General features: G+C 34.8%; 1 protein-coding gene across 6 annotated transcripts in view; it reads left to right on the top strand.

Annotated features, from left to right (window-relative positions):
- Nucleotides 1-18,464, top strand: part of LOC120773133 (transient receptor potential cation channel trpm) — a 292,034-nt gene that overhangs the window by 98,710 nt on the left and 174,860 nt on the right. For 3 of the 6 annotated variants that reach the window (XM_040102132.1, XM_040102136.1, XM_040102130.1), the window contains exons 1-3: nucleotides 1,204-1,293; nucleotides 2,934-3,491; nucleotides 7,588-7,698. In XM_040102132.1, the coding sequence (XP_039958066.1) occupies nucleotides 3,444-3,491; nucleotides 7,588-7,698 (159 nt within the window). In that variant the 5' untranslated portion in view covers nucleotides 1,204-1,293; nucleotides 2,934-3,443. Of the gene's footprint in view, nucleotides 1-1,143; nucleotides 1,294-2,933; nucleotides 3,492-7,587; nucleotides 7,699-13,479; nucleotides 13,994-18,464 lie in introns of those variants that run through there. The other 3 variants (XM_040102135.1, XM_040102134.1, XM_040102131.1) reach the window with 3 other exon arrangements.

The raw sequence follows: 18,464 nt of genomic DNA, 5'->3' as shown, positions 1-18,464 counted from the left end.
AGCTCTTCTAAGTGAAAACGTTCTGAGCAAGTCTAACATCAAAAATGACAAAATTTACGATAAAATTGTGAGTTGCCACATTGCGATAATAGGGTTGTCAACTTTTGAAATATACATGGCAACCTACGTAAAAGTATAAGAAATAATTTTAAGAGATGGCTGACAATAAAATGTATGACTAAATTTTGCCTTATTAAATAATTTCTTACCAAAGGTGCTAAATTGAACTCTTCATATTCTGCTTTAGCTATAAAGAGTTACCATCGAAGATTTAGTATTATTCCTCATTGCTTGCTGTACTGAAAACTACTCAATGGGGAAATACACTTCCGAATTAGAAAATTAAAACCAATTTGCATATAATCGTTAAAGCAATATATGTATATATCATCGCTTTGCTGCGATTCGATTCAAAAGTCGATTTCGATTAATTATCGGATTTCGATATATATCAAGATTCTATACATTGTAAAAATTATGTGATACGCTTCAGCAATTGAGCCGATTTTTCGACACTTTGGCCACAAAATTGCATAAATTACTTGGTGATACTTGGCGTATGAGCAACTTTTTTTAAATTCATTAAGTAATTATTTTGAATTAGTAAATCTGCGAACTTCTTGACTTTTATATATAATATGATCTCTTATAATTAGTTGTTCCTTTCATTGCGCAATATTAAGAGACATACCTCAAATCTCAGTATTTAATTTATGGAGCTTTTCGAAATGTTTATATTTAAAAAGTGAAGTTCTCCTCTTCCGTAAGTTGTTACAAGTGTAGTTTTTTCACCTCTGTTGGTTTAATATTTAAACAAGAGCATTTATGCACCAACTGCTTGAAAAGTTTGTGGTAACCTTTGCATCTAGCCGATCTAACGGTAGTTTTTATGTTTCTAACTTTATCCCAATAATTTGTATGCCTTGAAGATGCGTGTATTGATTAATATATTTCGTTTTATTGTTTGCTACAACTTTTTGAGTTCCTTGTTAGAAATAATGCAGTGATGTCAAAGGTGCCACAGTGCGTATGATTAACACTTTTCGGTACTGCTATGAAATAAGTGCAAGTTTCCCGCTCTAGCCATATTTTACCTCAGCAAAAAATTTAAAAAGAAAACTTTTCCATTTCTTTCACTTGCAGATCCACATTTTCCATCGTGGTTTTCATTAGGCAAAACGTCAGCGTGTTGTAAATCAAACGTCAAAACCAATGTTGGGTAAATTCACTTCGAATCATGTGCAGGTGTATCATCAGTACTCGCGTACCGTCTCTCTGAAGAAGCCAAAGAAGGTAACATTTACACACCCATACACATACACATATATATATTTTTATACATATCTACACATAATAACGGCATATTGCGAAGTTTTTATGCCACAAACCATACGAAGTTGGCTGTGAAGCAGGATACGACTAAAAACATTAACTCTTAATGTTTGTCCGAGCGGTAAAAGGTATTTCATTGTATTAAAAATCCGTCATTATCTGCGTATATTTTATTAACCTTAAAAAATCAAAAAAAAAAAAGAAATAATAACAATAACAACGTTTGTGGTGCGTAAACGATTTAACAAATTTACTAAAAAATTGTAAAAAAAAACACGAAAAAATTTAAATTTATAGCAAACGTGTTTCTGTGTTGAAATTGTGTTTTTTGTCACTTTAATGACTACTCAAGCGCTTAAAAGCGTGTACTTTTAAATGTTATGTAAGCGAGAAAGAGTAAATACTGAAAAACATTGTGCACTGTGTGTTGCTGAAAAACACGTGTTTTTGTAAATTAACTCGTGCAAGCAGTTGTGTTGTCCTCTACGCTTCTTTTATGCGTGAATTTTACTAACAAACGCGTCCGACGTGCGCCACTGCGTATGCGTAACATTTAATTAAGTGCAGGACAAGTGAAAACAGGTGAAGAAAAAATATTTAATATTGTTTAAAGAGTGCTACAATATTTTTACAATGGCGAAAGAGTGCGTGGCACAATGTATGATGACGACTGTAGTGTACTACGGAGAAGTGTTTCAACGTTTTTACTTGGAGTTGCACTAATTTGTGTTAATTTACTGAGCGAAAGGCGGTTGCTTCAACGCTACGCAATCAAATATCATACGAATATTGGCAGAAATGATGAATATTATTTGAAAATACAGCGTTGTGGAATAATATGCGACATTTGGAGCTGAAAAACACTTTTTTTGTTTTGAAAGCTGCTTCAACTTGCAGCGTAAAAAGTAATTTGGGGCATGCAACACACCGTTGAGTTAAGAAAAAATTAAAATTGATTGGAAAATTTGTTTATTTCCCATTATCAGAAGAATATTGGCAGAAAAGAGAAATATTGTTTGAAAATACAGCGTTGGACAATAAGATGTGGAAAAATTAATTTTTTTTTTTTACTTACAAAAAATTTTTTTCGACAATTAAGTCGCCGCCGAGCGTGAAAATATAATAATTTTGTGCTTGAAATAGCTATTTGTTTCAAAGACTGCTTCAACTTGCAACGAAATGATTTTTTAGGACTCGTAACTTTTCAAGCAATTTCGAAATAGTATTTTTTAGGACTCGTAATCTTTCGTGGAATTTCAAAACTGTGTTAAGTAAAATTAAAATTGCTTCAAAACAATTTTTTTTTCAAATTCCGTCGATAAAGTGCGACGCTGACAAAAAAATATATGAAGCTAAATCCATTTAAAACAGGACATGTAAAGATAAGCATGCAACATGCCTGCAACGCGCTAAAAATTACATACATACCCACACACATGCAATGAAATCTCTTTTTCCACATGCGACAACGCGTCTAGTTTTTGCACACTCACCAAATTCCACCGTAAAACTACTCAACGTGAAATTACCATACCTTGAACTCATTTTCCATTTCGTTTTTTGCTTTCGTTACTCATTGCCGCTGCGCAATCGGCGTAAAGAACTGCCACACAGACATGCCATAAAGCACACAGACGCTGCGTCGGCTACCAACTGCAACAGAGGTACTGAACAGGAGCGCAGAACACGCGTGTGAAGGAGCGCAAAACAGAAATTAGAAGAAAAAAAATTACAAAAAAAAGGAAGCTGCTAAGCAATCAAACGACGAAACTAAATTAACACTGCAGGTGCGACACAGCTCAAAACAACGTACAACGTCAATTCTCGCACACACAACACACATACTCAGTTGCATGCAAATCGGCTCAGTGGCATTTATAATTGTTGTTGTAGGCTGATAGTCGTTTGCGACGTGTCATCATCTTCATCACCGACACCAACAGCAGCTCAATAAGCAGCGGCAGCCTGAAAATTCAACGTATACAACAACACCAGCAACAGTACTAACAACAACCGCCTTACTAGTCTCGCTTCGTGTGTGCATTAGTTTTTGGCGTGCACGACAAGTCGCTGCAAAGATTCCGCAATATTCGGTGCTTTGGCGTTGGAATATGTTGAAGCAGAAGCGACAGGCAAAACAGAAGCCAAAAGCAAAGCCGGTAAGCATTGTTCCAAATGTAGTTTGAGTAGTAGTGTAATACGACATGCAACCTGCAACAAAAATATCCTTATATATATTTACCGTATGCCACCCTTAATTTATATTTGCTACCATTTGAAATTCCCACCTCCTTTCTTCCCCCTACACCACACAAACTCTCTCTTATATATACACTATTACACCTTCCCCTATATACCAGCCACTATTTTTTTATTTACACTATTCTTTGCACTATCGCTTTGTTGGCAGTTTCGTCGCGCATAGCCATGATTTGCCAATGCTTACAAAAAATCCAAAAACCAAACTGAATCTGTACACTTCAATATACACTAGCCACTGCTGCCTACTATACTACATATGTATAACTACACTTTGATTGCTTTTATAAATACACACTATGTACCTACATAATTACATATGTATATACTATAGCATATGACACTTATGTAAACTCTTTTCTACACTTTAGTATTCCATACTTGCAGAACATTATCATGAGTTACTAAGATTTGTTAAATTATACTACAATTATACTATAAACTTTATAATTATACATACTTATATACTATACATATACATATTGCATTTACATTGAAAAATATCTAGTTAACCCTTTCATCTATATACGACTAACCTATTACTAACCTATTCTATACCAATCCATCCATCCATTTTTTTTTTCATTTCTTTTATCACCCGACTACTTTTAGCGGTTAACCCTTCATTTACTACTAATATTTCGTTCACGTTGTTTCATGAACTCGAGTTTATTGTATCTTTTGGAGTTTATCATAAACATTTTCTACAAAAAGTGAAGTAGATTGCAAAAATCAATCTTTTTGGTGTTTATCATTAAACTCTACTACAAAGAAACTGGAGTTTATTGTATCTTTTGGAGTTTATCATAAAACTTTACTACAAAAAAGTGAAGTTGATTGCAAAAAACTACCGATTAACTCGCTTTTTGGTGTTTAACATTAAACTCTGCTACAAAAGAAATCGAACTTATTGTATCTCTCGGAGTTTATCATTAAACTTTACTACAAAAAAAACTCTACTTCAAAAAAGTGTTATTTACCCGGGTAACTCGCTTTTGGTGTTTATGGAAAAGGAACGCTATTGTGCCGCGAGATTTGGATGAAGTATCTAAAAGTTTGGCTTAACTTTTAGGCTCTAAATTATTATTCACGCACTTTTTCTGACAAATAACATATTCGAATTAAACTTAGAGTTTATTAAACACCACATTGAACTTTTTTCGAAATTTCGCAAAAATACAAAACCTTAAGCCCTAAAACTTAAACTTCAATTCAAAAAATCTTTCAAGGTTAAAATAACTTCAGAGTAAGCTTAGAGTTTCTGAAACACTATCGCCCTGTTTTTAAACTGAAAATCTTAACCGAGAGTTGTAACAGTTAACCATCATCCCCAAAGCAGCTAAACAAAATAAAACTTTCGTTCGTAAACTCTAAATCTTAAACTCGAGTTTGGCATTGCTCTATTACTGTTTCATCACTTTTCATAAATAATTTATAATGAAACTCAGAGTTTTTTAAACAATGAATATACTTCAAAATTGTTCTTAAACTCGAGTTTATGTCACATCGTAAGCGTACGATTACAGTATGTACATGAATCAATCATCTTAACATCTAAATGGGGATTATTATGTCGCAACACTGGTCCTTAATAAAGTAGTGATTTCTTGTGTCGGGATAATCTACCGTGACAGCATGCTTAAAAATTTTTCTTATTTTTTAAAAAGTATTTTTCATAGTGCTCTAACTTACCGCACTTAGAGTTAAATTTGGAAAATGTATTGAGGAAAATGCTGAAAAATATAATTTTTCGATAGACTTCCTGGTTTTGAATGACTTTTTACAGTTTTTGTACAAAGTTTCAGATTCGAGTTTATTATTGAAAATATCCCTGAAAATATTTCTTATTAAGATTATTTTGGGATTCAGCAAACCAAGATTTTAATCAAAACTAATATTAATCTTTGTAGGTGAGTCTCAAAAGAAGTGGAAATAGAAGAGATTTCTGACCTCGATAGTATGTATGTATAGGGCGATGCCTTACGAGGTTTCGTACTTTTTTAAAGAAAACATACTGAAACTTCAAATTTAATGGATAATGTTTATTATCATTAAAAAGAACATTCCTTGTTATTTATTTTTTGACCATGACTCGTTCGAGCATTTCGAGTGATAACTGGCGAATGACACGCTTGAATGTTTTGCTGCAGGGCCTGAAACGAAGCGGGATTGTCCGCATAGACCTTGGACTTTACATATCTCAAAGGAAAAAGTCTAACGGCACTATATTACACGATCATAAGGGGCAAGTCGACTGGGCCAAAACGTGAAATAATCTGCTCACCGAAGTGACAGATTGCATACGTATTTAAAACAGGTTTAAACTTAGCTCGAAGTTCCATTGAAAGTTGGTTATTACTTTAAGGATTGTCTTACAACACGAAACCATTTGAGTGTTGAATTATGCCTATAAAATATTACATACAATGATGTTCCTGCACCTCTAGGATTCTGTGGAGTTTCATACACCAATGTATGAATTCACTGGATCTTCAGCACTTTTGAGAATCCGCTATCTTATTATTCTAGCATACTTTCTGTTCCGGAAGTTATTAGTACCATTTAACAATCATTTTGTATCTGAGCCGCACCTTCTCTACTATCTATGCGCTAATAGTGCTTTCGGGTACAGCCCATCTGCTAATCATCCTTTTGTGAGACAGAAATTTCAAATCGAAATAATGGTAAACAAAAGTGTAGCCTACATTCTGGCGCATTAAAAAAATTGCAGTTATTTGTTTAAATTACAAAAATAAACATCTTTTATAAAATTTAAATATAGATTTAAGGCGCCAACTTTGTCTCTGCGATCATTGGTGTTTGAAATTTTGAAGATTCCAAGGTGAGCGACATAATAATTCACATTTGATAAACAGGTTATCACATCATTGGTGCTATGATTTATTCAGTTTCTACTAATTCGATGCCGTTATCTTCACTATCATAAAAATTGCACTAAATTAAATAACATATACTCACATAATCACATATATAAAATTATATAACACATATGTACATTTATGACTCCGCTATCATTACATCGAAAGCCAAGAGAACCTAGAACAGCTATTTTCGTTAGAAAGCATATAAGAATACAAATAATGAAAAAACTCATACAAGTATTCTCTGCTAACAAAAACAGCTGATTTATGTTTGCTCTCTTTTACAACATCACTACCATAACTCTCTCTCTCTCTCATCACACTTACAAGAATATCATTACCAAAACTCTCTCTCTCTCTCATCACACTTACAAGAACAATTTACTTGCTACTGTACTAACAACCAAACTGCTTTTATTATTTCGCTCTCTACTCTGCTGTTTGCCGTTTCTCTCTAACGTTGCTCATTGATAACGTCATATGTTGGTATTAGAGCGCGCAAAAACAGCTGTCTATTTGGCTGCTCTAGTTTACACTTACTCTCTTTAGTACTAATAAAATGATTAACCCGTAATTAAGTAGTGATTTATTATGCATTTTATCTATTGATTATAGTAATTAGCAATAAATAATTCGAATATGTCAACTCTGCTATTACTAAGTGTAGACTACTTTTAGGCGTGTTGTGAAATTAATGATGAATTGTGGTGTTGCAGTATTTGGTATGCTTTGTAAGTAGTAGATAGCGGTAAAATTTAGTAGATAACGGTAAATAGTAGTATATAATGCTATTATGCCTCTATGCTGACATTATATAACTGTATTAGTTGTCTTAAGTGCTTAGTGCTAAATTATTTTTAATTTTTATGCCAAATAAATATCCATTCGAAAGTAAAAATATGGAAAAGCGACCCAGCAGCGCTGTAATAGATTTTAAAATAATTTTGTAAAATATTTTTTTGAATTATTTGTATTATTTTTATTGTATTTATTGATTTGCGCGGTCTCTTACACATAAATACATATATATATCACTGAAAAATCCCCTCTTAATGTTTTTGTTGAATATAACAATTATACACATATAAATATACACACATATCTGCAACTGTAGTGGTATACAAGTCTAATAAGATGCCAGAATGCCAAGCAGGCGGGCGGCAGACTCAGCTCCATGTGGAAGAAGCACGTTTACTTCAATGTGACCACACTCTATGCGACCTATGTAAGTATGAAAGCGGTGAGAACACAGACACACGTATATCTTAGTGTGTGTGTTTGTAGAAAATGATAATAACACGAGAAATAGCTAAGCTCAAAAGCAGAAAAAAAAGACAAAAATGTGGCATGTGGCTGTGCAACGCCTGAAAATACCGCATAGCTGCTTACCCACACACATATGGGTTTATGTAGATGTATGTATACACACTTTTCATGGAAAATATTGTTAAATTATTACTTGTTTTGTAGCTTTGTTGTATATATGTATGTACAAATACATATATGTATGTATAAAGGTGTGTGAATATGGGAAACCCAGCTGAGCTACAATAGTTAAGAGCAAATTGGCACACATACACGCAAATGTATATAAGCCACAAATACACATGCGTATATATAATATGTATACACAGATTTTATGTATATACATACATATGTGCATAAATCGTCAAATCTTAGTCCATTTGGCGCAGCATTTTAATGAATTTGAAGTAATTATAATTTGCATTTGTTAATAAAGCAAATATTTGTGCAGAATATGTGGAAAATGTCATATGTATACCGTTAGCTGTTTATGTAGCAATTAAAGCTATATTATTTCAATGCCAATGTAATTATTTGAAATTATTTGCAACGTTTATGTATTTAAAACGAGATTCATAAATTCCATTTTTGGAAGAGCTTTTTATGTAGCCAGTAATTGTTGTTGGGCTTTTCGCTGTAAATTTTGCTAAATATATTTGTTAAATTGTATTTTTAGCATTCAGTAAAATATATTAAAAAAATTATATGATTTGTTGAAAATTTAGTTTTGAAAAAGCAGTTTATATCAACGCGTTGTCTAGCTGGCCATAAGGGAAACTTCCGACCATTGTTATTGTTTCTGTATTTGACTTTGTTTTTTTAATTTGAGTGGCTTTATTCAAAAAAAAAAAATTCGAGAAAACAAGAAAAGCGTTAACTTCGACTGCACTGAAATCGGCAAAGTTTCAAGTTTTCCCTCCCTTGATTTTGATCGATCAGTTTGTATGGCAGCTATATGCTATAGTGATTCGATTTGAAAGATTTTATCGGAGATTGCATCGTTTTCTTGAACAACAACCCATGCCAAATTTGGCGAAGATGGAAAAGTTTTCCATACAAGCACTTGAATTCGATCGAGCAGTTTGTATGACAGCTACATATGTATGTATATGCTATGTGCAATAGCGTCGGTTCCGGCGTGTGCAAAATTTCAGATCGATATCTCAAAAACTGAAGGACTAGTACACGTATACACTGACGAACAGACAGACGGGCATAACTAAATAGACATAGCTCGTCGCGCTGATCATTTACGTACATATTTTATAGGGTGTCAGATGTTGCTTTCTGAATATTACAAACTCTTATATTTTTTCCACATACTCATACTCTAACTTTTCAGCTGTTAAGGTTAGGTTAAGTCGTAGGTCAAAGGCAAAGTAGAATCACACTTAGGCACTTGTTAACGCTGCTCCTTTGCTTTTTCCAAAACTCTTAGTACGAATCACCAAACCTTTATGGCTAAGAAACGCTTTGAGCCTACCACAAGTATGTTAAGGCGGCTAATATTAAGCTTAGCCACTTCGCCATTTTGGCCGAAAGCCTGACTACGAGAACAGGACAGGTTAAGATTAAAGTGTCTAGCTAGTTGCATCTCGTTTACTTCCATATGTTACAGCTATGGTAATTTTCGTCTGACAAGATTTGTAACCTCATCGCATGTGTGCTTATTGGGTAGTGTTCAGGTCGAATATCCATCATGGGGATGAACCTTGCTAAAAGCAAGTAGTGCATATGACTTCATCATCATCATACTCTGGTCTTGTATTGCTTCACACCTTTTTGAAGGAAGTTGTATTTCGGAGCAGCCTGCTTGCTGGATGGCAGCCACTTCCTCTGTTTAAATCTAATCTCTTCATTAATGCCCTCCTTCTGGAAGGAATTAGGTGGAACAGCAGCTTCGTTTTTAAAATACTATAAAAACACATGGGGCAACTTCTTCATATTCATAATGTCGCAACATGTTGGTATAGAGGATAAAAGTTTTGTTAATTTTGTTGCCATGATCTCTGTATCGCCTAAAACTCACGAACGACTTAGCTCTTTTGACTGAGAATATCTCGACAATCAATCAAACATATATGGCGGTATCTTCGACTCATATACCCAGTGAAATCAAGTTGTGGTGTAGCATGACCCGATGCGACGAATAAAACTAGAACTACGCGCTTTCAGCGCCAAACTAACCAGATGCATTCCCTGGCCTTCAAGGGAAGCTGTTATAGCAGATAGGCGGAATCAGACCATTGCCACGCCCACACAATCACAAACCTTCTGGGTTTCATAACACTCAGTGTAAATTGAGCAATGGGTGTGGCACCTCCCCTATTTTTTTTTTATTAATATTCATCTTAATTTACAATCTGTCGTGAGACAATAAGTAACTGTAGTTGATTAATGTGATTCACATTGATGCATTAAGTGGAATTTGGCCTTAATATCAGGTTATTTAGTAACTTGTATTTATTAAGCTAAATTACGTAATGTGTATCAATATTATTAAAATGTGTATTATTTTATACTTAGATAGTTCTTGCGATATAAATGGCAGGTCTAGAGAATGTAGTCCTTTCAATCGTCGTGTGTTATCGCTGTTGTCTAATAAGTTTATAGCGTATGGGTTAGGGTGCCAATTTCATCTTGTTATGTATCCTGAGCTGTATCTTTTTATTTTATCAATTACCATAGGCATTCTCAGATCCTTATGGAGATGAATATGTTTAATGTACCACGGAGCGTTAGCGAGAAGTCTAAGGGTTTTTGACTGGAACCTTTGAATTATGTCTATGTTGGATCTACTTGCTGTACCCCAGATTTGAATGCCATAAGACCATACGGGTTTCAACATAGTTTTATAGAGGAGAAATTTGTTTTGTAAACTAAGTTTAGACTTAGGGCCAAGAAACCAATACATTTTTCTACTTTTAATTTTGAGCTGCGTTCTCTTGACTCTTATATGTTTACACCAAGTTAGCCGTTTATCTTAATGTAATCCGAGATATTTTACCCAATTGGACTTTGGAATTGAAACATTATTAAGACTCAGTCTGGGACACTCTTCCTTCCTCAATGTGAAAGTTATGTGAGTTGATTTTCCAGCATTTACAGAGATGTTCCATTTGCGAAGCCAAGATTGTATTTCATTTAACTGTGCTTGTGCAGTTTCAGCAGCTTCGCTAGCCGAGTAGGCAGATGAGAGTACAGCAGTGTCATCTGCATAGGTGGCAACTGTTAAATTACCATTTTCCAATATTGGCATGTCTGCGGTAAAAATTGTATATAGTATTGGTCCCAAAACACTGCCTCGCGGAACACCTGTCTTTATTTCGTGTATGACTGAGATTTCATCTTTAATTTTAACATAGAAATGTCTTTGACTCAGATAAGATCTGAGGAATAGATAGAGTGGAGTAAATAGCGTCTTTTTAATTTTATACAGTAGGCCCGAGTGCCAGACTCTGTCAAATGCCTGCTGAACATCTAAGAAAATTGCACAACAATACTTCTTCTCCTCCAAGCTATTAAGTATAGTTTTCACAACGCGATGACATTGCTCCTGTGTGCCGCGCATATGTCTGAAACCAAACTGATGATCTGGAATAATTGATTGCTTTTCCAGCTCTGGCAATAGTCTTCGAAGAAATATTCTTTCGAGTCTTTTCGAGAATATTGTCAGTAGGCTTATTGGTCTATATGAAGATAATTCATTTTCCGGCTTGTTTGGCTTTGGTATCATTATAATTTCAGCACATTTCCACTGCGTGGGGAAATGGCTCAATTTGAAGCTACTATTAAAAAGCAAAACCAAAAATAATAGACATTTCTTGGAAAAGTTTTTGATTGTCCAAGCGTCGATGTTTTTGAATGAATTTTTCAAACGTGATATTTCAAATTGGACCTCTGAGAGTCTTACGTATGTAAGAGGCTTATCCATTGGACATGGGCAATCAATGTATGATTCGACGTCCTCACGATGGCTGGTGTGCTTTGCTTATGTTTGATCTGCACCAAGTATTGTTAATATCTTTAACCGGAACCTGTCTTATGGTTGGCCGTTTTAAGTATTTGGTGGCTTTCCAGATGTTATATTCGTTGGTGTTGTTTGAATCAATTTTTTGAGATATTCTCCAATCAATACTTCCTTAAGTTCAGCTAAACTAGTTTTAAGCTCCTTGGTTGCTTTATTGAGGGCTTTTTTGTCATTCGGATTCCTGCTGTTGTGCCATATCTTTCGAAGTCGCCTCTTATCCTTAACCAATTTAGATATTTCATCAGAATATGGGTAAAATATAATGCTTTAAGAAATATGAGAGCAATTTCCACAAAATTCGGTACGAAACATTATTTTTATGTCTTTATGTTGTCATAAGAAAATGAATAGAAGTTAGACTGCAACCACACCTACTACCCATTTTACATAATTTTAAATTCCAATTGATTTTTTTATTTTACAGTACATAAATCCTACACCTATGAAGAAATCGAATCAAAACATTTGACAAATAGTACCGTAAAGCTATTCCATCTCTAATCTAAAAATTTTCGGAATCGGATCATAAATTTACGAGCTCTCTGATATCGAATGTGTGGACCTCTGTTCTTATGTTTGACTTTAAAGCACAAATATCGGTCAATATTTGAGATACATTTATCGGTGAAAGGGTGTCTTTTTTTCGGTTACGCCCGCACTCAGTCCTTCATTACTTGTTATTAATGCTTTCAATTATCAGGTACATAAGTGGAACAATCAAACTTCTAATGAAACCGAAACCTACGGGTATCGATTATTTTTATATAAAAGTTCTCAAATCAATGTTTAGTTTCAGGAAGATGAAAGTACCTTGTTAATTAATGTCTCCAAAATAAAAAAATACATATGTAGGACTGTTTTCTCAATGTCTGATTAACAGCCATCAGTCAGTTAATTTCTGGTTAACTTAAGCAAGACCCATTCTATCGGTAAAGAACTTTTTTTTAACCAGAACTTCACTGACAGGTGGCTGCTAACCAGACATTGAGAAAACGGCCCTTAGTGAAGTTGATCAACAGCCTTTTTGGGTTCTACAGGGAAAGGTTTACTAAACCTAGTATTTTCGTTAACTTCAAAACTTATCTTCCTATGATAAAGTAACTATTCAGTCATTCATATGAGGTGATGAATTCGAACCCCTGTTAAAAACTAAACCTAAAACACTGCTGAGGTAGAGACTAACAATAACATGAGTTCAACTTGTAATCACCAACCTAAGCCATAGTTTGAAGCTTTTAAATGGAGCCCTTAGAAACTTACAATATCTGTGGCAGCTAGATCACTACTCTAAGAAAATTCGCCGTTTTGTGGCTCACCTTCTAAAAATAGCAGCATGTGCGTGTGTTATTTTAAAAAGTACCAAAAAATACTAATAAATCAATAAAACAAGTCGCTACTCCACTCATATCACCATAACAGCTGATTAGCGAAGCCAAAACAAGGCCAATTGCAGTTTGATAAGCGATCGCGCTCCAATTTGGCTGAGAGAGCGACTTCGGATGCTAGTGCTCACCTGTGCCACGAAATTCTCTCACGATTTTCTCAGTCAATTTCACAACTGTTTGAAAATATATCTCTGATTATATGTCATTATTGGTGAATGAGACCCATCAGCGCTGTCAATGCTCACCCACAACAGCTGCTGTCTGCTAGCTAAAATGCGATTACTCAAATCAACTCTGTCACCTTTAATCGCGAAAATGTTCTCCAGTGCATTTTGCTTGTTGTTTTTCGCAAATATTTCGAATGTATGTGAGTGTGTGTGTTGGTTTTCATTGGCAAATCGAATTGTATTGCGTTGACTGAGTGAGAGAGCGTTTGTCACAGCGTTCGCGTTCAGTCTGTCAACGCAGCACTGGGAGTATTGAGCGTTTTGTGTTGTTGTGAGAAATATTTGCATGCAAAACTTTTCATCGGAATCAATATTTGTTATTATTTGTTACACGACTTTTTGCGCGTTCAAGTAATTCGTTAAATCCGCTACTTTTCGTTTGTTTTTGTGTCCGTCGACTTTTCACGTGCCCCGCGCTTTTTAGCATGTTCACGCTTACTTTCGCAGCCAACATCCAATTAACGGCACAATAAAAGAAATTCCGCCCAAATAAAAAATAATCCGCAAGTGGCCGGCCGCCGCTTTTTGGCCAACAGACGCTGCAGAATGTTCTTTCACACCAATTGGGTATTTGTAAGTAATTAAAAGCGTTTAACTAGCGCTAAAAACATAAGTACTTGGTATTTATATTGTGTGTGTATGAAAATAATTTCGAAACAAACACTAATTCGCAGTTTAATGAGTGTTCGTACATTTCGTACTTGTGTGTTTGTAAGTTCATTAGGGTGGTCTGAAAAAAAATACAAGGATTAATATTTTTAAAGTATGGTCCCTTAATCGCCACTACTGCAATCTGAGAGTAGCAGTATCTGCCATACATCTAGTGGTCAGTTGAAGGCGTTTAAGAGATTAGGCTAGATTACAGCACTCCAAGAAGCCAAAATTTTGAAGGGGTAAGAAATAGTGAATTGATTTTCAAACATTCAGGCATTTGACAGGTATTGACAATTTGATAAAAAAAATTGCGGCTATATGGGCCAATCTTTGGAATCACCATATTTAAGAAAACCTCTACCACTAATAGGGATTCTAGGAACATGTGACATCTGGAAGCAAATAAAAACGAGATCCTAATATTAACTACGACTAAAATTTTACTTTTGACAGTCTGTGCTCCTTGACTCCTCATAAGACCGCAATTATTGCCAAAGTACAGAGCCGCAACAAAATCCTCAAGTCGCTAGCAGGCAGCGCATGAGGAAAGAACAAAAAAACGTTGTTGGCAACTAACAAGGCAATCGGCCGGTCGCTCTTTAACTACGCCGCACCAATGTTGTCGCCTGGATGTAGTGAGACGCAGACGAGGACGCTGTAGACCTGTCAGAACACTGCACTGCTAACTACGACAGGAAGCCTCTTGATGTCTCCTATCGAACACCAGCATAGTGAGGCCCGTATGCTCCCAGCTAAGAAGCATAATTAACACCTCTCCAAGCAGGAACTGCTTGGGTGCTTTGGCAGAAATCATCCCTGCAGTCACCTGCTTGGAGCGGAACCGCCTCCTAGAGTATCAAGCACTGCCTGCCTTTCACAGTGGGGTTATCAACACCTTCACCGACTCGCTCTCAGTGAATAGCTTTCTTGAAGTCAAACCACCTCCTATTGCAGACGAAGAACTGGAGTTGTCGCGAGAAATGAGAGTGCCCTTGGGTAGCTTCGTTCCGGATACTGTAGTTAAACTCCTACTTATCGAGAATAGGCCCCGACATATCCTATATACATATGTCTTGTGCGCAATGAGTCTCCGCATGACACTGGCCACCTCTTTGCATGCCCCACTAACACTACTCATCTGACACCCCTCTCCCTTTGGTCAGACCTCGTCGAAACAGCACGTTTCTTGTACCCGAAAAAAAAAATCAAATAAAAATCTTAACCTTTGAAGCGGTGTCAAGCAGAGTTAAAATTAGGACCACCCTAATTATGCTTGACCCTCCTATTTCCGATATCTAGTTCTGTGGTGTCATTTAAATTTTAATTTTTTCAACACTTAAGTGCCACCCTATTATAGTTATGCCTTCGCACAGCGAATTGCTGGCGGTGGTGTCGAGATAAAACAATAATGCCAACAAGCAAAGATAAATACGAAATTTATGACACGCAAACTAGAGAACTCTGAGTGTATATTGAAAAGTAAATGTATTATAGATGTGTATATATGTATGTTTTCTAATAGGAGTTTTGGGTTTCTACTTGTGTGTATGGTCAGTTCGCACTCACATTTTAGTTTTCGTGTTTGCTCTAAGCAACCGCTCGATCTCTTTTTGTCTGACTCAGAGCATTAATAATGCATAAATACATATTTTTTTACATACATACAAGCACATGCATACTTACATCCACGTGCAGCACTTGGCTTGTGCGTGCGCGCTTGTCCGTTAGCACTTACGTGACTTTGTGGCAAGCATGCTCTCACGAACTTGCCGCTGCTACCAACAACTGTTGCTGAAAGTTTTGCTGTTTTTCTACTTGTACTTTTATTGCCGACATTGTTGTTGTAACGTCCACAGTTTTTGTTGTTTGTTTTGATTTTTGCTATTGTTTTTCACAGAGTTTGCAAATATATCGATTGTGGTTTTTGTTGTTTAATTTTTCTTAAATTTTCTGTTGATAATTTTCCCATGAGAACGTGTTAATTAGCAATTGGTCATGCCACCTGCTATTACAATAATTACATATATTTGTGCGAAATTAGCAAGCTGAAAATTTAATTAGTGACTTTAAATTCTTTTTTTTTTATTAAAATATTCAGAAAGATGTTTCGAATAAAAACCACTGTATATTTGATGGCAACCCTGGTGCCATTTTTTTATTAATTTTTTTGTTAATACCATTAAAACTCGATTTTAACTCTAGCGAAAATAACAAAGTTTAATATTTTCATACTTAAAAATAGAGATGGCAACCCTATTAAATTTATCACGGTATAATATATATTTAAATATATTTATGTATGTCGTTTGGTGTCGAATGGTTCCTAGTAATAAGTTTTTGAAATAATGTTAATTCGATTCAAAGTACAGTAGTCTGATGGAGTACCAACTCTTTTATCTTAACATTTTCAAGTGATGTGGCAACCCTATGAATATTATAAAACGTCAACCCTGTAAAGTTATTGCTATTTTAAGCTTTTGTTAATTTTCTGTAATTTGTTGCTCTAATTGTCTGACCCATATATTGAACTTTTCGAAATAATGGTAACTTTGTTTTGGGGAACAGAATTTGAAGGGGCTTAAAATTATGGCCAAAAAGTCGGTCAACTTTAGCTAGATACGCTTTCCATTTTTTTGATTTTCCATAATTTCAAGATATGTGGCAACCCAACAAATATTATAAAACATCAACTCTGTATAGTTATTGCTTTTTTTGCCTCTTTTCAATCTTCTTTAATTTGTTATTCTAATTGTTTGAGTCATATATTAAATTTTTTTAAATCGTGGCAACTCTGTTTTGGGGTACAAAATTTAAGCGGGCTTAAAATTATGGCCAAAAAATTCGTACAATTTAACTAGATGTGCTTTTTTTATTTTTAGTTGTTTTCATAATTTAAATTTACGTGGCAACCCTATATGTATGTATATTATATGTGATATTTATGTATATAATTTCTCGCAGTTTTCCTTAATATTGCATTATTGTTATTAGAAAAGACAAGTTTATATTTATTTTACTCATTGCCAGATAGTTGGCAACACGGTGCTGATATAATAAGCGCCGAAACAAAATTTTACCCGCGGGGCTTAAAATTTATATGATTTATGAAGTTACATGTAATGGAATAATTTCTCTTAGAGTGGCCTTTATTAGAAAAGTTAGCTAAAATACAAGTATAAGGTTTATTAATATTTGTAAATAAATAAGAAAAAACGATTAGTACCACTTTTTGAAAACATTATAAAGAACACAATTTTGCTAAAATAAAAATTTCATAATTCGTAATTAGTTCAACGAATTCCTCTAATTCGTTTATTGCCCTATTTGCACTCCACTTATTATACTTATTCTAAAGTATTTGTTTTGCTCGCAGTTTCTTATCTCAATGATTCGCCATACCTTGTTGCGCTCAGCCTCAAATTGCACTCGCTTCAAACATGTTTCTCTATTGAGTTTCGCTCTTTGTCTCTATCTCTGTAATATCGTCCGTGCAATTGCATTTACAATAGTTACGTATACGCCTAGGCAAATACATTCAAATATTTTGTATGAATGCCAGCAATTGTGTGAGTAGAATTATCTATGCTCTCTGTTTATGATATTTTCATTTATTTGCTGCTCTGACACTCTCTCGCCGAGAATTTATTCATAACAACAACTGTTGATAATTGAATATAGACAATTAACAATATTTTACAATTGTAAAAGTGAGTAAACAGGCAAATGATAAAGATAATGTAAAAGAGTAAGTTTGAGAATCCAACTCTTTTGATTTACTATATTGGTTTGAATGTTTAAACTTTATAGCTATCTATGCTTTAGCAAAATACAAGGTCTCTCGCAGAAGAAACAGAACTTTTTAAATATAACTGTTTCTGGTGGCGCCACCTATTGGTGGGTATATGAAATACATAGTTTGATCTCTTGTTAACATTTCGTAAAACTTTTAAGACAATTGGATAACTACAATCGATGTTATCGATCTAAAAGTGACAGCAGCTTTTGGTCATCGGTCGTAAAATGCATTTTGAACAAAGAGCAAATATTAAATTTTGTTTTAAACTTGGGAAAACCTTTACTGAAACATTTTATATGATGAAAAAAGTTTATGGTGATTAGTGACTATCCCGTAGTAATGTGCATGAGTGATTTAAGCGATTCCAAGAAGGTCGTGAGGACCTCTGTGACAATCAGAAGTCGGTCGTCTTCAGAAGTCAAAAATAAAAACAATGCCGATTTGTTTTTACGATTCCGAGGGTATTGTACACCGAGAGTTCGTCCCACCTGGCCAAACGATTAATGCTGTGTTTTACCTTGGTGTTATGAAGCGTCTTTTGTCACGCATTCGTCGTGCTCGACCACAATACCGTGAGGCAGGGTCCTGGCGCCT

Source organism: Bactrocera tryoni, chromosome 3 (genome assembly GCF_016617805.1).
Source record: "Bactrocera tryoni isolate S06 chromosome 3, CSIRO_BtryS06_freeze2, whole genome shotgun sequence".
Classification (NCBI taxonomy): domain Eukaryota; kingdom Metazoa; phylum Arthropoda; class Insecta; order Diptera; family Tephritidae; genus Bactrocera; species Bactrocera tryoni.
This window is presented reverse-complemented; position numbering and strand designations above follow the sequence as displayed.